Source organism: Bos mutus, chromosome 7, assembly GCF_027580195.1.
Source record: "Bos mutus isolate GX-2022 chromosome 7, NWIPB_WYAK_1.1, whole genome shotgun sequence".
In the NCBI taxonomy this organism is placed as follows: Eukaryota; Metazoa; Chordata; class Mammalia; order Artiodactyla; family Bovidae; genus Bos; species Bos mutus.
In genome coordinates, this window is record NC_091623.1 from 51,008,501 (window position 1) to 51,034,927 (window position 26,427).

Sequence of the window (26,427 nt, forward strand, 5' to 3'; positions counted from 1 at the left end):
GGGTCTCCTGTATTGCAGGCTGATTTTTACCAGCTGAGCTACAGGGTAGCTCAATAGATTAAAAATATATGAGTTAAATAAGTTTGTAGACATGTTTTCTTTCAATGAGTAAAGAGATTCTTTCTTTGGCACCAGACAATTCCCACAGAAAGGTAATTAATATTATGACAAAACAAAAATACACAACTAGAGAACAGCTCATTAATACTTGCTTAATGTCTCACCAGATAGTGAACATAACATAAACCAAAACCAGAAGCATAATTATTTTATTATGATCAATCCATGATATGCTCATTATTTCTGGAACTGATACAGATACTCTTAAAACAGCCATGGTTTTGAGAAATATTAAAATTGTTACCTTGTTTTGCATCCACATGAATATTCACAGAAAATGCTTAGTCCTGACTCTTACAGCCAGGTATCTCTAACATTAGAGTCTCACCCACATTATTTTGTAGAGGAGAAGACAGGTAAGTTCATCAAATGTATTCTTTGAGGTAAAGAAAGGAAGGCTCAGAGACAAGCTTGTAGAAAGTAACATGTCTCACAAATTACATTTAGATTTGGTTCAGTTTCCCAATGCTCTATACCAGGTATTTGTTTTTATTGAGTAATAACAGTTATGCCTTTTTAAAGAGTGCATGCATAAATGTATAATTTTCTGAATATAAAGACAATTGCATATAGAATTGTATTCTATCTTATGATATATTGCAGATGTGCAGAAGTGTTACACATCCATGTGTTCTTTTCTTGATCATTTTCTAAAATCTTAGACAAGAACAAAGGAAAATGGATGGAGGGAACTGCTCCTCTATTACTGGATTCATTTTCTTGGAAATTATTGATAATGCCGAGGACAAAGTGACCATATTTAACATAGTTCTAATTATTTATCTCACTGGCCACTTGGCAAATCTTGGGATGATGTTCCTGATTAAGATGGATCTGCAGCTTCACACACCTGTGTACTTTTTCCTTGGTCACCTCTTCTTCTGTGTCCTCTGTTATGCACTGCAATTCACCCCAAGATGCTCTTGGACCTATTTGCCAAGAACAAATCAATACCCTCCTATGGCTATGCTCTGCAATTCTTGGTCTTCTGTATCTTTGCAGATTAGGAGTGTTTCCTGCTGGCCGTGATGGCCTATGACTGGTACAAGGCCGTCAGCAGCCCCTTGCTCTATGCAGTCAGCATGTCCAGTGGGGTGTGCTCCCCGCTTGTGGCTGGGGTTTTCCTAGTGGGAATGGCAGATTCTCTGATACACAAGACATTAGCATTCCATTTATGCTTCTGTGGGTCAAATGAGATTAATGATTTCTTCTGTGACTTACCTCCACTTTTACTCCTTTCCTGCTCTGATATACAGGACAATGAATTGGTGTTATTCACTATTTTGGGTTTTATTGAACTGAGTACTATTTCAGGAGTCCTTTTCTCTTATTTTATCATCCTTTCAGTCTTGAAGACCCACTCTACTGATGGGAAGTTCAAAGCTTTCTACACCTGCACCTCTCATTTAAATGTTGTGACAATTTTCTAGGGAACTGTACTTTTCTTGTATTTCAGGCCAAATACTTTCTACTCTCCAGATCAAGGCAAAATGACCTAATTGTTCTATACCCTTGTGATTCCCATGTTAAATCCTCTGTTATATAGCCTATAGAACAAAGATGTGAAACAGGCCCTGAAAAACTGGAAAATGAAAGGTGGTTTTAAAGGGTGTACTATAAATATATAGACACACATGTATATGTTTGTTGTTTTTGTAAAATTATATTCATGATCCAAGGGAAATGAAATTGTTTCAAATACTATAAAGGAGCAAATAAATATTTATAATAAAATGTAATCTTTAAAACACAGCATGCTTCATTGTGTATATACAATTAATATATAGCACTTCCTCTTTGCTGAGTACTTCCAGAATTTTGCAATTTTGTCAAATATTATGGTTAATTCTTTCATTCAAATATTATTTCAATTACACTAAAATTTATTGTATATTTACTGAGAGACCTTTGAACATTTAGGTCCTTTATATTCTATGACATACACTATATTTTCTACATTAATGACTATAGATCAGATCAGATCAGTCGCTCAGTCGTGTCTGACTCTGCAACCTCATGAATCACAGCACGCCAGGCCTCCCTGTCCATCACCACTTCCGGAGTTCACTCAGACTCACGTCCATCGAGTCAGTGACGCCATCCAGCCATCTCATCCTCTGTCGTCCCCTTCTCCTCCTGCCTCCAATCCCTCCCAGCATCAGAGTTTTTTCCAATGAGTCAACTCTTCTCATTAGCTGGCCAAAATACTGGAGTTTCAGCTTTAGCATCATTCCTTCCAAAGAAATCCCAGGGATGATCTCCTTCAGAATGGACTGGTTGGATCTCCTTGCAGTCCAAGGGACTCTCAAGAGTCTTCTCCAACACCACAGTTCAAAAGCATCAATTCTTCGGTGCTCAGCCTTCTTCACAGTCCAACTCTCACATCCATACATGACCACTGGAAAAACCATAGCCTTGACTAGATGAACCTTTGTTGGCAAAGCAATGTCTCTGCTTTTGAATATGCTATCTAGGTTGGTCATAACTTTCCTTCCAAGGAGCAAGCGTCTTTTAATTTCATGGCTGAAGTCACCATCTGTAGTGATTTTGGAGCCCAGAAAAATAAATCTGACACTGTTTCCACTGTTCACCCATCTATTTCCCATGAAGTGATGGGACTGGATGCCATGATCTTCATGTTCTGAATGTTGAGCTTTAAGCCAACTTTTTCACTCTCCACTTTCACTTTCATCAAGAGGCTTTTTAGATCCTCTTCACTTTCTGCCATAAGGGTGGTATCATCTGCATATCTGAGGTTATTGATATTTCTCCTGGCAATCTTGATTCCAGCTTGTGTTTCTTCCAGTCCAGCATTTCTCATGATGTACTCTGCATGTAAGTTAAATAAGCAGGGTAACAATATACAGCCTTGACGTACTCCTTTCCCTATTTGGAACCAGTCTGTTGTTCCGTGTCCAGTTCTAACTGTTGCTTCCTGACCTGCACATGAATTTCTTAAGAGGCAGATCAGGTGGTCTGGTGTTCCCATCTCTTGAAGAATTTTCCACAGTTTATTGTGACCCACACAGTCAAAGGCTTTGGCATAGTCAATAAAGCAGAAATAGATATTTTTCTGGAACTCTCTTGCTTTTTCCATGATCCAGTAGATGCTGGCAATTTGATCTCTGGTTCCTCTGCCTTTTCTAAAACCAGCTTGAACATCAGGAAGTTCACGGTTCACATATTGCTGAAGCCTGGCTTGGAGAATTTTGAGCATTACTTTACTAGCATGTGAGATGAGTGCAATTGTGTGGTAGTTGGAGCATTCTTTGGCATTGCCTTTCTTTGGGCTTGGAATGAAAACTGACCTTTTCCAGTCCTGTGGCCACTGCTGAGTTTTCCAAATTTGCTGGCATATTGAGTGCAACACTTTCACAGCGTCATCTTTCAGGATTTGGAATAGCTCAACTGGAATTCCATCACCTCCACTAGCTTTGCTCATAGTGATGCTTCCTAAGGCCCACTTGACTTCACATTCCAGGATGTCTGGCTCTAGGTCAGTGATCACACCATCGTGATTATCTGGGTCGTGAAGATCTTTTTTGTACAGTTCTTCTGTGTATTCTTGCCATCTCTTCTTAATATCTTCTGCTTCTGTTAGGTCCATACCATTTCTGTCCTTTATCTAGCTCATCTTTGCATGAAATGTTCCTTTGGTATCTCTGATTTTCTTGAATAGATCCCTAGTCTTTCCCATTCTGTTGTTTTCCTCTATTTCTTTGCATTGATCGCTGAAGAAGGCTTTCTTATCTCTTCTTGCTATTCTTTGGAACTCTGCATTCAGATGCTTACATCTTTCCTTTTCTCCTTTGCTTTTCGCTTCTCTTCTTTTCACAGCTATTTGTAAGGCCTCCCCAGACAGCCATTTTGCATTTTTGCATTTCTTTTCTATGGGGATGGTCTTGATCCCTGTCTCCTGTACAATGTCACGAACCTCATTCCATAGTTCATCAGGCACTCTATCTATCAGATCTAGGCCCTTAAATCTATTTCTCACTTCCACTGTATAATCATAAGGGATTTGATTTAGGTCATACCTGAATGGTCTAGTGGTTTTCCCTACTTTCTTCAATTTCAGTCTGAATTTGGCAATAAGGAGTTCATGGTCTGAGCCCCAGTCAGCTCCTGGTCTTGTTTTTGCTGACTGTATAGAGCTTCTCCATCTTTGGCTGCAAAGAATATAATCAATCTGATTTCTGTGTTGACCATCTGGTGATGTCCATGTATAGAGTCTTCTCTTGTGTTGTTGGAAGAGGGTGTTTGTTATGACCAGTGCATTTTCTTGGCAAAACTCTATTAGTCTTTGCCCTGCTTCATTCTGTATTCCAAGGCCAAATTTGCCTGTTACTCCAGGTGTTTCTTGGCTTCCTACTTTTGCATTCCAGTCCCCTATAATGAAAAGGACATCTTTTTTGAGTGTTAGTTCTAAAAGGTCTTGTAGGTCTTCATAGAACTGTAATAGCAAGCATTAATTAACTATACAGTCAAGTAATTCCTACGAAGCCTCAAAATCACTCTGAAGTAAAAACTGAGAACTATAAATGCAGCGGAGGCAGGACTGTCAAAAGAGAAAAGGCAGTCTCTTCAATAAGTGTGCTGGGAAAATTGTACCACTCATGTAAATGCATGAAATTAGAATATTTTCTAACACTGTCAGATCAGATCAGTTGCTCAGTCGTGTCTGACTCTTTGCGACCCCATGAATCGCAGCACACTAGGCATCCCTGTCCATCACCAACTCCCAGAGTTCACTCAGACTCACATCCATCGAGTCAGTGATGCCATCCAGCCATCTCATCCTCTGTCATCCCCTTCTCCTCCTGCCCCCAATCCCTCCCAGCATCAGAGTCTTTTCCAATGAGTCAACTCTTCGCATGAGGTGGCCAAAGTACTGGAGTTTCAGCTTTAGCATCATTCCTTCCAAAGAAATCCCAGGGATGATCTCCTTCAGAATGGACTGGTTGGATCTCCTTGCAGTCCAAGGGACTCTCAAGAGTCTTCTCCAACACCACAGTTCAAAAGCATCAATTCTTCGGCGCTCAGCCTTCTTCACAGTCCAACTCTCATATCCATACATGACCACAGGAAAAACCATAGCCTTGACTAGACGAACCTTTGTTGGCAAAGCAATGTCTCTGCTTTTAAATATGCTATCTAGGTTGGTCATAACCTTCTTCTAACACTGTACACAAAAATAAATGCAAAATGGATTAAAGACATAAATATAAGATGAGGTATTACAAAACTCTTAGAGGAAAACATAGGTGTAACAGTCTTTGACATTCATTGCAGCAATATATATGTGTGTGTGTGTGTGTATATATATATATATATATATATATATATATATATATATATATATATAGTATCCGCCTCCTAAGGCAACAGAAATAAAAACAAAAATAAACCAATGGACCTAATTAAACTAAAACAACAACAAAAAAAGTTCTGCACAGCAAAGGATACCATAAAAACAATGAAAGGACAACCCATAGAATGGGAGACAATATTTGTAAATGATGTTAGCAACTAGGGATTAATTCCAAAATTTACAAAGAGCTAATGCAGCTCAGTATACAAAGCAAACAACCCAAACAAAAACATGCACAGAAGATCTGAATAGACATTTCTCCAAACAAAATATACAGGCAACCAAGAGGTACATGAAAAGATTCTCAACACATGAATCATTAAAGAAAAGCAAATTAAAACCGTAAAGAGATATTATCTCACACTGATTAAAATGACCATCATCAAAAAGCCTACAAACAATAAATGCTGGAGAGGGTGCCAGCTCATTTCAGTTCATTTGCTCAGTGGTGTCCAACTCTTTGTGACCCCATGGACTGCAGCACACCAGGTCTCCCTGTCCATCACCAACTCCTGGAGTCCACCCAAATCCATGTCCATTGATTCAGTGATGCCATCCAACCATCTCATCCTCTGTTGTCCCCTTCTCCTTCTGCTTTCAATCTTTCCCAGCATCAGGGTCATTTCAAATGAGTCAGCTCTTAGCATCATGTGGCCAAAGGATTGGAATTTCAGCTTCAACATCAGTCCTTCCAATGAATATTCAGGACTGATTTCCTTTAGGATGGACTGATTGGATCTCCTGGCAGTCCAAGGGACTCTCAAGAGTCTTCTCCAACACCACAGTTCAAAAGCATCAATTCTTCGGTGCCCAGCGAAGAATTTTCTTTCTAGTCCAACACTCACATCCATACATGACCACTGGAAAAACCATAGCCTTGACTAGACGGACCTTATTTGGCAAAGTAATGTCTCTGCTTTTCAACATGCTATCTAGGTTGGTCATAATTTTCCTTCCAAGGAGCAAGCGTCTTTTAATTTCATGGCTGCAGTCACCACCTGCAGAGATTTTGGAGACCCCCAAAATAAAGTCTGACACTGTTTCCACTGTTTCCCCATCTATTTGCCATGAAGTGATGGGACTGGATGCCATGATCTTTGTTTCCTGAATGTTGAGCTTTAAGCCAACTTTTTCACTCTCCTCTTTCACTTTCAAGAGGCTCTTTAGTTCTTTTTCACTTTCTGCCATAAGGGTGGTGTCATCTGCATATCTGAGGTTATTGTCATTTTCCCCGGCAATCTTGATTCCAGCTTGTGCTTCATCCAGCCCAGCGTTTCTCATGATGTACTCTGCATATAACTTAAATAAGCAGGGTGACAATATACAGCCTTGACGTACTCCTTTTCCTATTTGGAACCAGTCTGTTGTTCCATGTCCAGTTCTAATTGTTGCTTTTTGTCCTGCATACAGATTTCTCAAGAGGCAGGTCATGAGAGTGTGTGGAGAATAGAAAAACCTCCTACGCTGTTGTGGGAATGTAAATTTGTACGGCCACAACAGTAAATTTGTACGGCCAGAACAGTATGAAGGTCCCTTAAAAATTTAAAAATTGAGCTAGTGCATGATCCAACCATCCCAATGCAGGGCATATATTCTGAGAAAACTGTAGTTTGAAAGGATATGTGTACCCCAGTGTTCACTGCAGTGCTGTTTACAATAGCCAAGATATAGAGGTAACCTAAATGTCTGTTAACAGATGACTGGATAAAGAAGATTCAGTACATATTTATAATGGAGGATTTGTTGTTGTTCAGTCACTTAGTCATGTCCAACCCTTGCAACCCCATGGACTGCAGCATGCCTGGTCTCTCCTTTCTTTATCTCCCAGAGCTTGCTCAAACTCATGTTCATTGGGATGCCATCCAACCATCTCATCCTCAGTCATCCCCTTCTTATCCTGCATTCAACCTTTCCCAGAAGCAGGGTGTTTTCTAAAGAGTCAGTTCTTTGCATCAGGTGGCCAAATTATTGGCGTTTCCACTTCAGCATCAGTCCTTCCAATGAATATTCAGGACTGGTTTTCTTTAGGATGGACTGCTTTGCTCTTATTGCAGTCCAAGGGACTTCATACTCGAAGTTTACCCCAATAGATAGCTTTGCCTCTTTAAAGAGTGGGCACATGACTGGATGCTTTTCTGAATACAAAAATACAGTTATAGAAAGAAATGTGTTCTGCTTTATGATATTTTGAAGATGTGCAGAAGTGTTACCTACCCATGTATCTTTGTTATTTATTTTAAAAATATTCTTCTAAGAGTATAGACAAGAGCAAAGACGGATGGACAGAGACAATTGCTCCTCCTTGACTGAATTCATTTTCTTGGGAATTAGTGAGAACACTGAGAACAAAGTGACCCTATTTACCATGGTTCTCCTTGTTTATCTCATCAATCTTCTGGCAAACCTTGGAATGATAACCCTGATTAGGATGGATCTCCAGCTGCACACACCCATGTACTTTTTCCTCAGCCACCTCTCCTTCTGTGACCTCTGCTATTCCACAGCCACCAGCCCTAAGATGCTGGTGGACCTGTTTGCCAAGAACAAGTCAATCTCTTTTCATGGTTGTGCTCTGCAATTCTTGGTCTTCTGTATCTTTGCCAATTCTGAGTATCTCCTGCTGGCAGTGATGCCCTGTGACCAGTACAAGGCCATCAGCAGCCCCTTGCTCTTTGCAGTCAGCATGTCCAACAGGGTGTGCTCCCTGCTCGTGGCTGGGGTTTACCTGGTGGCAATGGCAGATGCTCTGATACACACAACATTAGCATTCCGCTTATGTTTCTGTGGGTCAAATGAGATTAACCATTTCTTCTATGATTTGCCTCCACTTTTCCTCCTTTCTTGCTCTGATATACAGGTCAATGAGTTGGCATTATTCCTTGTTTATGGCTTCATTGAACTGAGTACCATTTCAGGAGTTCTTGTCTTTTATTTTCATATCATCCTTTCAGTCTTGAAGATCCACTCTGTAGAGGGGAGGTTCAAAGCTTTCTCTACCTGCACCTCTCACCTAACTGCAGTGACAATTTTCCAGGGAACCATTTTCTTTATGTATTTCAGACTGAGTTCATCCTACTCTCTAGATCAAGACAAAATGACTTTGTTGTTTTTTACTCTAGTGATTCCAATGTTAAACCCTCTGATTTACAGTCTAAGAAACAAGGATGTGAAACAAGCCCTAGAAAAAATAAAACTTAAAAGATGATGCTAAATATTTATATTTCACACGCAGAAAAACACACACGTTGTGGTTTTTGTGTTTGTAAAATTATGTGGCACTATACAAGACAAAAGAAGTTCTCTTACTAAATACATAAATTAATAATAAGCATTGGCTATAAAGCCCAAATTTTAGAAACGTTACAACTTCCAAATACAGCATACTCATATGTATCAAGAATTTATATATGGCATGTTCTCTTTGTTGAAAACTTTCCTGAGTGTTTTAATTTTGTCACATTGTATTGATTCATTCTTTCATTTATGAAATTCTTTCATTTCCTGTTTCAATTGCTAGATAATTCTCATGTGTTTATTGACAGATATTTGAGCTTTTTATAAAATATTCTATGGTACGTACTGTATTTTCTGTACTAATGAATATAAGCTAGTGTTAACCATAAGCATTTGCTAACAAGCTAAACATTCATAAGATTCCCCAAATCCTCATGTAATTTAAAAAATAAGGGTTATAGACCAAAATCTAAAAACAAAACTAGTATATCTTTGGATAGATACACTCAGCCTCAGATCTAAAAATCATTCAAGTTAAGAAATGAAAGGATATTAGTAAGAGGATGGAACAATTAGATGGATTTTAAGGTGGACAAGCACATGTCCTTTAGAAGTACGGTATCCTTGTTTGCCACAACATGGAAAAAACTTGAAGGCAGCATGCTAAGTGAGATCAGTCAAACAGTAAAAGACAAATACTGGATCAGATCAGATCAGATCAGTCGCTCAGTCGTGTCCGACTCTTTGTGACCCCATGCATCGCAGCACGCCAGGCCTCCCTGTCCATCACCAACTCCCGGAGCTCACTCAGACTCACATCCATCGAGTCAGTGATGCCATCCAGCCATCTCATCCTCTGTTGTCCCCTTCTCCTCCTGCTCCCAATCCTTCCTAGCATCAGGGTCTTTTCCAATGAGTCAGCTCTTCGCATGAGGTGGCCAAAGTACTGGAGTTTCAGCTTTAGCATCATTCCTTCCAAAGAAATCCCAGGGCTGATCTCCTTCAGAATGGACTGGTTGGATCTCCTTGCAGTCCAAGGGACTCCCAAGAGTCTTCTCCAACACCACAGTTCAAAAGCATCAATTCTTCGGCGCTCAGCCTTCTTCACAGTCCAACTCTCACATCCATACATGACCACTGGAAAAACCATAGCCTTGACTAGACGAACCTTTTTTGGCAAAGTAATGTCTCTGCTTTTGAATATGCTATCTAGGTTGGTCATAACTTTCCTTCCAAGGAGTAAGCGTCTTTTAATTTCATGGCTGCAGTCACCATCTGTAGTGATTTTGGAGCCCAGAAAAATAAAGTCTGACACTGTTTCCACTGTTTCCCCATATATTTCCCATGAAGTGATGGGACCGGATGCCATGATCTTCATTGTCTGAATGTTGAGCTTTAAGCCAACTTTTTCACTCTCCTCTTTCCCTTTCATCAGGAGGCTTTTGAGTTCCTCTTCACTTTCTGCCATAAGGCTGGTGTTATCTGCATTTCTGAGGTTATTGATATTTCTCCTGGCAATCTTGATTCCAGCTTGTGCTTCTTCCAGTCCAGCGTTTCTCATGATGTACTCTGCATGTAAGTTAAATAAGCAGGGTAACAATATACAGCCTTGACGTACTCCTTTCCCTATTTGGAACCAGTCTGTTGTTCCATGTCCAGTTCTAACTGTTGCTTCCTGACTTGCATATAGGTTTCTCAAGAGGCAAGTCAGGTGGTCTGGCATTCCCATCTCTTTCAGAATTTTCCACAGTTTATTGTGATCCACACAGTCAAAGGCTTTGGCATAGTCAATAAAGCAGAAATAGATGTTTTTCTGGAACTCTCTTGCTTTTTCCATGATCCAGCAGATGTTAGCAATTTGATCTCTGGTTCCTCTGTCTTTTCTAAAACCAGCTTGAACATCTGGAAGTTCACGGTTCACATATTGCTGAAGCCTGGCTTGGAGAATTTTGAGCATTACTTTACTAGTGTGTGAGATGAGTGCATTTGTGCGGTAGTTTTAACAATCTTTGGCATTGCCTTTCTTTGGGTTTGGAATGAAAACTGACCTTTTCCAGTCCTGTGGCCACTACTGAGTTTTCCAAATTTGCTGGCATATTGAGTGCAGCACTTTCACAGCATCATCCTTCAGGATTTGGAATAGCTCAACTGGAATTCCATCACCTCCACTAGATTTTTTCTTTTTTTTTTTGGTATTTTATTATTTTTAATGCAATTGTAAACGAGATTGCTTTTTTTTTTTTTTTTTTTATTATTTTTTATTTTTTTAATTTCAGATATAACGCATGCTCCCCATCCTGAACCCTCCTCCCTCCCAACCTCCCCATGGGGAGGTTGGGAGGGAGGAGGGTCCACTAGATTTTTTCATAGTGATGCTTTCTAAGGCCCACTTAACTTCACATTCCAGGATGTCTGGCTCTAGGTGAGTGATCACACCATTGTGATTATCTGGGTTATGAAGATATTTTTTGTATAGTTCTTCTGTGTATTCTTACCACCTCTTCTTAATATCTTCTGCTTCTTTTAGTTCCATACCATTTCTGTTCTTTATTGAGCCCATCTTTTCATGAAATGTTCCCTTTGTATCTCTAATTTTCATGAAGAGATCTCTAGTCTTTCCCATTCTGTTGTTTTCCTCTATTTCTTTGCATTGATTGCTGCTGTGTAAAATAATCCCAGTACTGGAAAAGATTTGGAAAAAAAAAAAAGAAGTTACTTTAGGTTGAAATCAGAAATTGTACTGTACTTGTAGACTGTTTCAACCTTTAATAGTGGTTACATTAAGCCATCTAGATATTATGAAATTCAGGAGAACAAATACTTTCAAACATAGTCCTTTTATGTAAGTTGTAATTCATATTCAGAATACATAGACTCCTCATCAAAGTGAATATCCAAATGTAGTAGCCCTCTAGTAAGTAAAACTTAAATAAAAGGTTAATAGCAAATAAAAGCATTATGAGTCACCTAAAGAATAGTAAGGTGTAAATGATTGAATTAGCAACTGTTAATGAGGATGTGGAATAAGTATGGCTTTATAATTTACAATTGGATGAGAATTGCCTGTATATTTTATAAAACTCTAAACTGTGTCCAATACTGTAGAACATATACTAATACATTTCCTATGGCTCAAAAATGGCATTTTTTGAATTATACCTAAGAGAAATGGATGAATATGACCACCCAAAGACTTATACAAAAACGTTCTTCATTGAATTATTTGTAATAATATAAAACTGAAAACAACCCCCACATTTTACACACTTTAGATCAGTACTTGACAAATATCCTTAAAATGTTAAATAGTGTATATATTAGAATTTATAGTTCATAAACTTTGTCACAATCCTCAGATTTTTGCTGTATCACAAAAGCAACCATAAAAATATACAGATAAATGGTATGTTCATCTCCAATAAAACTTTAGAGGTCAAGTATACTGACCCCAGCTCTAAATTAGATAAATTACTGTATGGACATCACCCGATGGTCAACACCAAAATCAGATTGATTATATTCTTTGCAGCCAAAGATGGAGAAGCTCTATACAGTCAGCAAAAACAATACCAGGAGCTGACTGGGGCTCAGACCATGAACTCCTTATTGCCAAATTCAGATTGAAATTGAAGAAAGTAGACCATTCAGGTATGACCTAAATCAAATCCCTTATGATTATACAGTGGAAGTGAGAAATAGATTTAAGGGCCTAGATCTGATAGATAGAGTGCCTGATGAACTATGGAATGAGGTTCATGACATTGTACAGGAGACAGGGATCAAGACCATCCCCATAGAAAAGAAATGCAAAAATGCAAAATGGCTGTCTGGGGAGGCCTTACAAATAGCTGTAAAAGAAGACAAGTGAAAAGCAAAGGAGAAAAGGAAAGATATAAACATCTGAATGCAGAGTTCCAAAGAATAGCAAGAAGAGATAAGAAAGCCTTCTTCGGCGATCAATGCAAAGACATACAGGAAAACAACAGAATGGGAAAGACTAGAGATCTCTTCAAGAAAATCAGAGATACCAAAGGAACATTTCATGAAAAGATGGGCTCAATAAAGGACAGAAATCATATGGAACTAACAGAAGCAGAAGATACTAAGAAGAGATGGCAAGAATACACAGAAGAACTGTACAAAAAAGATCTTCATGACCCAGATAATCACAGTGGTGTGATCACTGACCTAGAGCCAGATATCCTGGAATGTGAAGTCAAGTGGGCTTTAGAAAGCATCACTACGAACAAAGCTAGTGGAGGTGATAGAATTCCAGTTGAGCTATTCCAAATCCTGAAAGATGATGCTGTGAAAGTGTTGCACTCAATATGCCAGCAAATTTGGAAAACTCAGCAGTGGCCACAGGACTGGAAAAGGTCAGTTTTCATTCCAATCCCAAAGAAAGGCAATGCCAAAGAATGCTCCAACTACTGCACAAATGCACTCATCTCACACACTAGTAAAGTAATGCTCAAAATTGTCCAAGCCAGGCTTCAGCAATATGTGAACCGTGAACTTCCTGATGTTCAAGCTGGTTTTAGAAAAGGCAGAGGAACCAGAGATCAAATTGCCAGCATCTACTGGATCATGGAAAAAGCAAGAGAGTTCCAGAAAAACATCTATTTCTGCTTTATTGACTATGCCAAAGCCTTTGACTGTGTGGATCACAATATACTGTGGAAAATTCTTCAAGAGATGAGAATACCAGACCACCTGATCTGCCTCTTGAGAAATTTGTATGCAGGTCAGGAAGCAACAGTTAGTACTGGACATGGAACAACAGACTAGTTCCAAATAGGAAAAGGAGTTCGTCAAGGCTGTATGTTGTCACCCTGTTTATTTAACTTACATGTAGAGTACATCATGAGAAACGCTGGAGTGGAAGAAGCACAAGCTGGAATCAAGTTTGCTAGGAGAAATATCAATAACCTCAGATATGCAGATGATACCACCCTTATGGCAGAAAGTGAAGAGGAACTCAAAAGCTTCTTGATGAAAGTGAAAGAGGAGAGTGAAAAGGTTGGCTTAAAGCTCAACATTCAGAAAATGAAGATCATGGCATCTGGTCCCATCACTTCATGGGAAATAGATGGGGAAACAGTGGAAACAGTGTCAGACTTTATTTTTCTGGGCTCCAAAATCACTACAGATGGTGACTGCAGCCATGAAATTAAAAGATGCTTACTCCTTGGAAGGAAAGTTATGACCAACCTAGATAGCATATTCAAAAGCAGAAACATTACTCTGCCAACAAAGGTTCGTCTAGTCAAGGCTATGGTTTTTCCAGTGGTCATGTATGGATGTGAGAGTTGGACTGTGAAGAAGGCTGAGCGCCGAAGAATTGATGCTTTTGAACTGTGGTGTTGGAGAAGACTCTTGGGAGTCCCTTGGACTGCAAGGAGATCCAACCAGTCCATTCTGAAGGAGATCAGCCCTGGGATTTCTTTGGAAGGAATGATGCTAAAGCTGAAACTCCAGTACTTTGGCCACCTCATGCGAAGAGTTGACTCATTGGAAAAGACTCTGATGCTGGGAGGGATTGGGGGCAAGAGGAGAAGGGGACGACAGAGGATGAGATGGCTGGATGGCATCACTGACACGATGAACGTGAGTCTGAGTGAACCCCGGGAGTTGGTGATGTACAGGGATGCCTGGTGTGCTGCGATTCATGGGGTCGCAAAGAGTCAGACACGACTGAGCGACTGATCTGATCTGATCTGATCTGAAGTTTATATCTGGGAGTACTACACAGCAATGAGGGTGAATTGTGTGAAAGCGGTAAAAATAAAGCTGTGAAAGCTGTATGATTTTGTTATTGTATGCTTTAAAAGTATCCAAGCTGAGTATCATGTGTGCCTGTTAAGTCGCCTCAGTCCTGTGTAACTCTGTGCAACCCTATAGACTGGAGCCTGCCGGGCTCTTCTCTCCATCGGATTCTCCAGTCAATAATACTGGAGTGGGTTTCCATACCCTCCCCCAGGGGATCATTCTGACTCAAGAATCAAACACATATCTCTTTTATCTCCTGCATTGGTAGCTGCATTCTTATCCAGCTGAGTCATCTGGGAAGACCCTGAAGTATCATATTTGATATCAATTTGTGATGGATGTGTGGGGACACTTTCTGAGATGTTAGTAATGTTTTCTCTTTGTTTTCATTCTGGGAGCAGAATTTCTTCATTACTTAAGCTTACATGTATAGAAGAAATTTTCTAAATATGTATTGTACTCTAAAAAAGAGTTTTCCTTAAACAAAGCATGTTCACTATCAGAGTACTATTTTTTTTTTCTTTTAATATGATAGTTTCTTATACAAAATAAGTATTGACTATACATTTGTGAAACTGATGTAGTACACACATTCATATCTCAGAACACAATTAATCTTTATATTACTAGAAGTATTCCTTTCTTGTCGAACAACACCCACTGGCTCTCCTAGTCATTCCCCCAGCAGCCATGAGACATAATGAAATTTGGTAACTCGATCATGCAGTGAACTCTGTATCACAGTACTCCAGGTTTGATGGCACACAAGTATGTTCTGAGAAAGTCATCTTCTGAGTAGATAGTTGCCTACACAGGATTTTACTGTCACCATGGGCACAAGGAAATCCCGAAATCTAATTTTTTCTCACTTGCTCTTATCCGACGCATGCATTTTCTCCTTGACACACACTTTTCAGTTATCTCAGATCTCCATTTTTAATGAAACACAAATCCCATTGGGAGATCTTTTGGTTACCCAGCTTGTATTAATAATGTAGCTACCCAAAGTCAGGTTGAAATTGTTGGGAGGGAGTAGATTGAAAGGAGTTTATCCTGTGTGGTCTTGAGGAGCAGCAATGATAAAAAGCTAATGCCAGGTCTGGTTGATTAAAATGTAACCCAAGGGATTTTTGCATCCCAGAAGATAGGGATATACCTGAGGGAAAAATTAATCTGGTCAGGGATAGAATTAGGTGATCAAGGACTATTCCACACACATCCACAGTGTGCCAGAGAGGAAACAAATAATGGTCACGAATTCTTTTGTAACACAGAGACATCAATTCCTTGATTTTAACTGGTGGAAAATTATTGGCAATTAGTTATGTGGCTTAACCTTTGCCTCAACTGTATTTCTACAGGAGGACAGCTGGTATTTGAGGATTGAGTTGGTCAAGAATGGCAATGACATATAAAATGACATAAAAAATGTATCTCTATTACTTTCCCAAAACTAAAAACATAGTAATTACATGAAATTTGGTTTTATGAGTTTCCTAGCTTTAGAAAAAATAAGGTAGGTAAAAAGCAAGAAACAATTAAAAGGAATAATCAGAGAAGTAACTCCAAAAATAAAAAGATAATCTGTGTCCTTGTTAAATCCCAAATGAGAATTCAGATGAAACAGGAAAAATTAGGTATGCTCAGTATTTCTAATTTTAACCCATTTAACAGATATTGTCATTTTCCTAAAAACTAATGATACTGAGCAAACACATATACAATGTTTCTGTTTGCACATCTTGGTGAGCATATCTATTCAATCCTTTGCCTAAATTTTATTATTATAATTTTTTTTCTTATTATTGATGAAAGCATTTCATAAAGTTTGGATACAAGTTCTTTTTCAGATGTGTAGATATACTTTTCAAATATTTTCCTCACTTTTCAGATTTGTATTAATATATATAATAAATATATAATGCAAATATATAAAATAAATATATATAATGTAAATATATATGGAAAATAATTACCCTAAACTATTCTCTTATTTATATATCCACACTGCTGCTGTTATCTCTTGCTACCTAAACAGTATTCCAAAACCACATAACTTAAATAGCTTCCTGTGTAGCTTAGTTTGTAAATATCTCCCTGCAATGCGGGAGACCTGGATTCAATTCCTTGGTTGGGAAGTTCCCCTGGAGAAGGAAATGTCACCCCACTCCAGTATTCTTGCCTGGAGAATTCCATGGACAGAGGAGCTTGGCAGGCTACAGTTCATGGGCTCACAAGAGTTGGACATGACTTAGCAGTATCTTTCTTTTAAAACAATGATCTCTGATTCATTATTTTGTTCATCCTCATGTTGACTAAGGTCACATAAAATATTCAGTGGGAGGATAGGCTAGGTTATAAGGTAACTCACATCTGTCACTGGATGAGAATGGCTGGACAGATGAACTCATATTCTCCTCTTCCCCCTTTAAGCAATCTCAGAATCTGTCTGTCACAAGGTATTCTCAGATGGTTAGATGAACTTCTTATCTGGTATCACGTGGCTTTCAGATACTGTCTTCCTAAAGGCTTAATGCAGGATTGACTCACAGGTGTTCCCCTGGAGGCCTGATGGGTGACTCCATGTTTCTACCACAGGCACATTTCCGTCCCTGGTTGGGAAATAAGATCCCAGTATTGTGTGGTGCAGAGTGGTGGTGGGGGGAAGAAATGTAAAACAGACTTACATTATTTCTGCCAATTTTTGTTGGGCAAAGCAGCTAAAGTATAGCAAATATTCAAAGGGAGGATAAATAAGTAATGTATCTCTAAAAAAATGTGTGAAAAAATGACAGTTATCTTTAATCTACACAAACTGTCACTTTCCCATTGTAGAACTCTGTAGTTTCTAATTCCAGATAGATTTATTAATAGCTTTAATGTTTTAATTAGATCTGTCAGCTAGTGTACAATCTCTTTTCAATTTTGTTGTGCATATACTTACACAAAGTCCCTGACTGAAGCAGTACATCAACAGCACACAAAGCAATTGAGAGTGATTGGCATTTAAATCATTCAGGTCATTGTGAAAGGAACATTTCTTCAGAGACCTCAGGAAGTACCCTTATCACAACCAGATACTGAGATGTTAGACTGAGTTTTAGGAGTTCAGAGAATTTCATTGCTCTCTGTTGAGAAGGATTTGGGGAAGACCCTAAAGTGAAAATTTTGATATATATTTTCCCAAGAACTAATACGGATAATTGCAAGTAAGAGGGTAACAGGTAGGAAGGCCAGGGGTCTCCAAATGGAGGAAATAGGCTGCAAGTGTCAGACATTTTTATCTCTCTTAAGTGGCAGGAGGAAACAAACTAATGATAATTTTTTCCCTTCTCTATACAAATTTAAAAGGTTTCTCCTAAAATACTGTGTTGCCATAATGACACATGGTTTCACCTGAAGTTAACTATTCTCAAACCTTGAGTTAACCAATGCATTTTTCTTATGTAAATGTTTGTCTTAAGCTATGTTAATGTACTATGCATTTACCCCAGACTCTGTCTTCAAGTTGTTTCCGCCTAATGGCTCAGAACCTACTTGACAAGCCAGTATGTTATACTCAGACATTGTTCCCCTAATCTATGTAAACGAAACTATTTGTATGGTAATCTGCCCTTCTGCAAGATTCAAGTCAATCGTTTTATGGCCCAGGATGAATCGTCTGGTGCCAAGATTACCCCAAAAATACCTCTTATGGATAAGGGGCCTGGTGCCATTCTGAGTTTTAAGACATTCCTTTCTTTCATTAACAGACTGAGTGAGTGAGTGAGTGAAGTTGCTCAGTCGTGTCCGACTCTTTGAGACCCCATGGACTGTAGCATATCAGGCTCTTCTGTCCATGGGATTTTCCAGGCAAGTGTACTAGAATGGGTTGCCATTTCCTTCTCCAGACTACTATGTTAACAGACTACTAGTGACTATATAACATCCAGCTGAAGACTAGCAGGGGGGTACTCTTTCTGCCCCCTTCTGATGACTATGTCAGAAGCTTTCTCTATCTCCTTTATACTTTAATAAAACTTTATTACACAGAAGCTCTGGGCGATCAAGCCTTGTCTCTGGCCCCGGATTGAATTCTTCTCCTCTGGAGGCCAAGAATCCTGGCGTCTTTTCGTTCAGCAACAACCTTTCACAAGCAAATTATTTTAAGAAAAAAAAAATGGAACTCTGCTGATGTAGAAAACTCATCTCCATGCTTAAATATTTTAAAGTAGTCATTTTTGCACATATGAGCTATTGTGGTTTAGTTGCTAAGTCATGTCCAACTCTTGTGACCACATGGACTGTAGCCTGCCAGGTTCCTCTGTCCATGGGATTCTCTAGGCAAGAATACTGGAGTGAGTTGCCATTTCCTTCTCCAGGAGATCTTCCTGACCCAGGAATCTAATCCAGGTCTCCTGCACTGCAGGCAGATTCTTTACCAACTGAGCTTCAAGGGAAGCCCATGTATATCCAAAGAAAATCCACAAAGCAGGTATATTTCTATTCTTTGTATATTATTCTCCACTTTAATAGACAGAAGTACTGAGTGATCAATATTTTAAAAGCACTACCTACCCAAATTCTTTTATCAAGGGGTTTACAAAATAGAAAATAAACATTGCTCTTATTCTTGAGGCCTTAAATGTAGTAAAGAGATTCTTACATGATTAAAATAAGCATAATTCAAAGAAGGGTGCACTACTTAGAGAATATGAGGAAGTTGCAAATTAATGAAATATTCCTGGACATGTGGTTGGAGGATGGGAATAAAAGGTTCTCTGGTGATGAAGTCTGCTTGAAAGGTAGCACTGACAGAATGAAATGGCATCATTATTCTTAATAGCTAAAGAGTAAAAATAACCACATGCTCATCCACCTGAAGACTGGATCAATAAACTGTTTTATATCCATAAAAAGAAATATTATTATGCTAACTAATGAAACAGGTTTCTGACACAAGCACAACGTGGCTGACACTATATTTACCTAAATATTTTACTGAAGCAAATATAGTATTTTACTAAAGAAAAGAAGCCTGACAGGAAAATAAATAATATATTGCATGCTTCTGCTTGTATTCAAGACCAAGAATAGGAAACCACACAGACTCAGAATGTAGATTAGAGGTTTCAGGGGTGGGGGAGGTTTCAGAGAGGGAGCAAGTGCTAATAGATATAGTTTTCTTATGAGACTGATGAACATTTTCTGAATGCAGATGCTGGTGATAACTGAACAACCTTGAAAATATAATAAAAACAAAACAAACAAACAAAAAAAACTGTATACATTAGAAGGGTGAATTTTATGGTATATGTATTACATTTCAATATTAAAGAAAATACAGTTGAAATACAGTTTAATTCTTAAATGAGGTATGAAGGATAAAGTTTCAAAAACACAATGAACAATCCAAAGGCACTGGAAATGATTGAGGGAGATCTTTTTGAGTTTCATTAGGTTTCCTCTCAAATTAGAGAAGGAGGAGATTCGGGATAACTATAAAACAATCCTACAAACAATACACAGTATCCTTCTTACCATAGAGCAATTTGGTGACAGTAGTGAAGCACAAAAACTCAGCTTTTGTCAAACTGTTTCTGAGTTCACAACAGAATATATAGAAGCAGGAAAATAATTAATAAAACCATATGAGCATTAACTTCAGGGATTTAAGTCCCAGTATACCTGGTAAAATAAAAGGCTATCTGCCTATTGTTCAGCTACCCAAGATCTCATCTCAGGTAGATTTCCAGATCCTAACTTAAAGAATGTAGGAGAAAATACTTAACTTTTAGAGAAAAAAAAAAATTATATATGAGTCATTTTATGCTAGCTTACCTATTAAAACCTGCATTTAATGACTAGAAATAATATTTTCTTTTCAGAATCAGGAGGATCTATCTAAACTTGCTGATATCCATGACATAACAATTTATTATTTACTTTATTTACTCTTGGTTCATAGGAAAGCCTTTAATCTTTTCATCATTGGGCAAGTGTATACAGAAATTTAAGGTATGTTTTGTTTTATTGAAAAGTTCCTTGTGTAGGTACCACAATAAAAATGGACAAATTCATCTCCATGTGAACCATGAGCATGTATACTTAGGTAGGTCTAAGGAAAAAGTTCATTACTTACATACTATTCTCATATATATTAAAATATATACACATGATCACACATAAATATACACATATAATGGCAAGGTATATGTTTTTAAGAAGTATTTATTGTTCCTCTACTCATTTCCATTTTATAATCTAGAAAAGTCATTAAAAAGATTAATGGATGCAAGTGTATGTGACAAATTCTGTTATTTTCACTTATTTTTGTCTTTTTTTTTTCCTGTTCATCAAGATATTCATCCTTTAACAACAACCATTCCACAAATAAGTAACGAGCATTGTGGGAAAGCAATAAAAAATCTCTAGAAAACTAGATCAATAATACTTACTTCACGTCTCAGAAAATACTAAATACAACATAGACTAAAAGCTGCTGCTGCTGCTAAGTTGCTTCAGTCATGTCTGACTCTGTGCGACCCCATAGACGGCAGCTCACCAGGCTCCCCTGTCCCTGGGATTCTCCAGGCAAGAACACTGGAGTGGGTTGCCATTTCCTTCTCAATGCATGATGAAGGCACCCTGGAGAGGGGGTACCCTGTGTCTTCACCCCACTGAGAGGGCGCCTGAAAAATAAAGTGAAGTTGCTCAGTCGTGTCCGACTCTTAGTGACCCCATGAACTGCAGCCCACAAGGCCCTTCCATCCATGGGATTTTCCAGGCAAGAGTACTGGAGTGGGGTGCCAGGCTAAAAGCAGTAGCAATTATTTTTTTATTATGCTAGTCCTTGATATACTATTTCTGGAACTAAGGCAAAGACTCTTAAACCAATCATGCTTTCTTGAGAAATATAAAAATTGTAATCATTTTTAAAATCATATTTTGTATCCAGATAAATATTTTCCAGCATGGGAAATGCTTAGTCCTTAGATCTTGCAGCCTGGTCTAACACTGGTGTTTCTTCCATATTATTTTGAAGAGGTAATGTTAGTTAAATTTATCAAAAGCTCCTCCCTGAGACAAGAAAAGCAATGCTCAGAGATGAGCTTGTATAAAATAACCTACTCATGAATGACATCTACATTTAGTGGAAACAGTGAAAACAGTGGCTGACTTTATTTTTGGGGGCTCCAAAATCACTGCAGATGGTGACTGCAGTCATGAAATTAAAAGACGCTTACTCCTTGAAAGGAAAGTTATGACCAACCTAGATAGCATATTCAAAAGCAGAGACATTACTTTGCCAACAAAGGTCTGTCTAGTCAAGGCTATGGTTTTTCCAGTAGTCATGTACAGATGTGAGAGTTGGACTATAAAGAAAGCTGAACGCTGAAGAACTGATGCTTTTGAACTGTGGTGATGGAGAAGACTCTTGAGAGTCCTTTGGACTACAAAGAGATCTAACCAGTCCATCCTAAAGGAAATCAGTCCTGGGTGTTCATTGAAAGGACTGATGTTGAAGCTGAAACTCCAATCCTTTGGCCACCTGATGCTAACAGATGACTCATTTGAAAAGACCTTGATGCTGGGAAAGATTGAAGGCAGGAGGAGAAGGGGACAACAGAGGATGAGATGGTTGGATGGAATCACTGATTCAATAGACATGAGTTGGGTAAACTCCGTCAGTTGGTGACGGACAGGGAGGCCTGGTATGCTGCATTCAATGGGTTTACAAAGAGTCAGACATGACTGAATGACTGAACTGGACTGAACAGATAGCTATCTACCTTTAAATAGTGGATATCCATGATCTAGATTATTTTGTAATTATAAAAACACAAATACAAACAAAAATCACCTTCCTCCTTATGATATTTTGCAGTTGTGCAGAAGTGTTCCACATCTGTGTGTCATTTTCTTGATCATTTTCTAAAAGTTTACATCAGAACAAAAAAGGATGGATAGAAGGAATTGCTCCTTTCTGACTGAGCTGATTTTCTTGGGAATTACTGATAACACTGAGAACAAGATGGCTCTTTTTACCATGGTTCTACTTGTTTATCTTATTAACCTTCTGGCAAACCTTGGAATGATAACCCTGATTAGGATGGATCCCCAGCTACACACACGCATGTATTTTGCCTCAGCCACCTCTCCTTCTGTGACCTCTGCATTTCCACAGCAATTGTGCCCAAGATGCTGGTGGATCAATTTGCCAAGAACAAGTCAATCTCCTTCAGTGGCTGTGCTCTGCAGTTCTTTGTCTTCTGTATCTCTACAGAAGCTGAATCTCTTCTCCTGGCAGTGATGGCCTATGACCCGTACAAGGCCGTCAGCAGCCCCTTGCTCTATGCAGTCAGCATGTCCAGCGGGGTGTGCTCCCTGCTCGTGGCTGGGGTTTACCTGGTGGGAATGGCAGGTGCTCTGACACACACAACATTAGCATTCTGCTTATGTTTCTGTGGGTCAAATGAGATTAGCCATTTCTTCTATGATTTACCTCCACTTTTCCTCCTTTCCTGATGTTATATACAGATCAATGAGTTGGTGTTATTCATTATTTTTACCTTCATTGAACTGAGTACCATTTCAGGAGTCCTCATCTCTTATTGTTATACTACCCTTTCAGTCTTGAAGATCCACTCTGTTGAGGGGAGGTTCAGAGCTTTTTCCACCTGCACCTCCCACCTAACTGCAGTGGAAATTTTCCAGGAAACTATGCTCTTTATGTATTTCAGGCTGAGTTCATCCTAATTTTCTAGATCAAGACAAGATGACCTCATTGTTTGACACTCTTGTGACTCCAATGTTAAACCCTATGATTTACAGTCTAAGGAACAAAGATGTGAAACAGGCTCTGGAAAAAGTGAAACTTAAAAGATGGGGCTAAATGTTTATATTTTACACACATAAACACATTTTGGGTTTTGTATTTCTAGAATTATATTTCATCATACAAGAGAACTAAAATTTTCCCAGTGCTTATAATGTTATAAATGAACATTTGTTGTATAGCCCAAATTTTAGAAATGCTACAGTCTCCAAATACAGCATGCTCATATGTATCAAGAATTTATATATGGCACCTCTACTTTGTTGAAAACTTCCTGAATTTTCTAACTTGATCAAATATCATTGGTTTATTCTTTCATTCAAACAACATTTCAATTTTCCTGAAGATTTGTTATGTACTTCTTGAGAGATTTTTGAGCATTCTTTATATTTAATGGGACATACTGTAGTTTCTGTACTAATGAATATAAGCTAGTGTCACAAACATTAATTAACTAAGCAGGTAAGTAACTCAATAGAAGCCTAACAATCATGAAATAAAATATCGAGTGTTATGAATCCAAAGCAAAATCTAAAACTAATATGTCTTTGGATAGATATATTCAGTCACAAATCTAAAAATTATTCAAGTGGTAAATGAAACAATATTAGTCAGGGAATCTGATAATTAAATGAGCTATGAGGTAGACAAGCTCACGTATTTTAGAAGTAAAGAAGCCTGGTTAGCCACAACATGGAAGAACCATGAAGTCATTACTCTAAGTGAAGTAAGTCAGACAGTGAACAATAACTACTGTATTATCTCACATGCATGTTTAATACAAAAAGGATTAATTTATAGAAATACAGAGTAGATTTATTGTTTCCAAGGTCTGGTAGGTGAAAGAAGTTTGAAATATTTGTCAAAGTGTACAACTTTTCTGTTATATGATGAATAAGTTCTGGGACTCTAATGTATACTATGACTTCAGTTAACAATTCTGTATTTTAAACTTTAAATTTTCTAGAAAAGTAGATCTTAACTGTCCTCATTAGACACATACTCCAAATGATAACTATGTGAGTTAATGAATGTGTTGATTAATCTTATGTGGTGATCATGTCACAATGTGTTCTCAGTCACTTCAGTCATGCCCAACTCTTTGAGACCCCATGGACTGTGGTCTGTCAGGCTCCTCTGTCCATGGGGATTCTCCAGGCAAAATACTGGAGTGGGTTGCAATGCCCTCCTCCAGGGGATCTTTCAGACCCAGGAATTGAAACCATGTCTCTTATGTCTCCTGTATTGGCAGGCAAGATCTTTGCCACTTGCGCCACCTGGGAAGCCCAGTCATAATGCACACATGTGTCTAATCTTCACCTTGTACACCTTATACATGCTAATTGTCAATTTTGTCTGAATAAAGATTTTAAAAAAAAAAAGAAAATTTAGGGACAGTGGAAAGGACCTTGATAAAGTACATCAATGGGCTATCATTATCAATTATCAATATTTTTATCACTATCTCCATGACAATTTCATCCTCTTCTTTCCTCTTCTTGACCCTTGTTGAATGTCCTCTTTATCTCCTTGTCATTCACAAACAACTATCTACTTAAAGCATTATTTTATTTCACCTTGTTTGTGAGAAATCAACTCCATTATCCAAAAAAAATTCCCATGTTGTCCAGATCACAATGGAGGAATAAATAAATACATAATAAACTGAAAACACTAGGTAACATTTTTGAGTATTAATTTTATCTCAGTGGCAAAATCAATAGAGGGATAACATCTACTATATATATATATAGTAGATGTTACACACACACACACATTATAACATAAATTATTTGCATAAACTCAACAGATTTTTTGGAAGATATATAAAGTGGCGTGTATACTAATATAATGGATTGATAAAGACATTCGTATTAATTACACTAGGAGTAAAGAGCTATAAGTTCTTGATATTTGACTATTTTATTTGCTTTTTTCCCTTATTTTATTGAAGGCTAGAGCATTAACTTTGTCCCTTATGCAAGTGTGATCTTGACCATATATTTGAAAAATCTCTTAAGACAGAAAAGCATTCTTAATTATTCATTAAAATTGTAAAAGATAAAAGCCACTGAAGTTCTTAGGCTTTCTCACTGCCATTGTAAAATACCCTTATGAGAAAATATCTTAGAATGACAGTAAAGCCTAAAAAATGCCTCTGTTACACAGGGTGGTATTTGTGAGACATTATGACATGTTAGGAAAAGGTCTCATGGTGGATAAAAAGCCACAGAGGATTCTTATTTTAGATAAATGTTTTAAAAGTCTAGAGGGATGGTATGAGAAGGGAGGTGGGAAAACACATGAAATATAATAAAGTTCAGGATTGGGAACACGTAACAGAAATACACCCTAAAGAATTATTTTATGGATTCATGTTGATGTATGGCAAAAAAAAAAATTCCAATACAATATTGTAAAGTAATTAGCCTCTAATTAAAATAAATAAATTTAAATTAAAAAAAATAAGTCTAACTAGCATATTTCATTAATTCACCTAAATTCTCTTGGAATTGTTGCTTATAGGAAACAGTATGGCAGAAAACCTCTGAAATATAATAAAGTCCAATCAAAATAGGATGCCATCATGTTGCCATGGATAACACATTTCCATCTATATGACAGAAATTTATTATTGCATCTAAAGAAGTATTTTAAGTATTAACCCATTTTATTAGGTCTACTTGTGTCATATAAAAAAAAAATCATCCCATTAAATGGAAGACCAAAAATAGAATTGACTGATTCTACTTCTCCCAGAAATTGTATGGTTAAGTAACAAATTATGGAAATATATTTTAAATAATTTATAACTCAAAAGGTTGAGCAAGAATGTATAATGCTCTTCTATCAGGATTCTGCAAAATAAGGAAACTGCACTAAATATCCTGGTGTATTCTAGTCTGTCTACATCAGCTCTCACCTCTATATTTCCCTTCTTAGTACCTCTATCTCACATTTTTTATCATACCCATAACAATGACTGGTAGCAAATATTGTATAAATGGAACATTATCAATGACAGTGCAGTAGGCTAATACTACAGGCAAGTTCCCATATCCTGACCCCTTCATCCTTGCCACTTGAATACTTAAGTAGAAATATGGCATAACAA

At 37.9% G+C, this 26,427-nt stretch overlaps 1 protein-coding gene and 2 pseudogenes across 1 annotated transcript; all 3 read left to right on the forward strand.

The window, feature by feature from the left end:
• Positions 1–795: 795 nt before the first annotated feature.
• LOC106701077 (olfactory receptor 5W2-like) lies at positions 796–1,748 on the forward strand (annotated as a pseudogene).
• A 6,018-nt stretch (positions 1,749–7,766) lies between these two features.
• Positions 7,767–8,696, forward strand: LOC106701080 (olfactory receptor 5W2). The gene has a single exon (XM_014479698.1). The coding sequence runs from the start codon at positions 7,770–7,772 to the stop codon at positions 8,694–8,696; it is 927 nt and encodes a 308-aa protein (XP_014335184.1). The 5' UTR covers positions 7,767–7,769.
• A 13,737-nt stretch (positions 8,697–22,433) lies between these two features.
• On the forward strand, positions 22,434–23,369 carry LOC106701076 (olfactory receptor 5W2-like; annotated as a pseudogene).
• The last annotated feature ends 3,058 nt before the right edge of the window (positions 23,370–26,427 follow it).

Bases quoted from the DNA above. Each gene is read 5' to 3' on its own strand.
- LOC106701080 (XM_014479698.1), top strand. From the start codon at position 7,770: ATGGACAGAGACAATTGCTCCTCCTTGACTGAATTCATTTTCTTGGGA.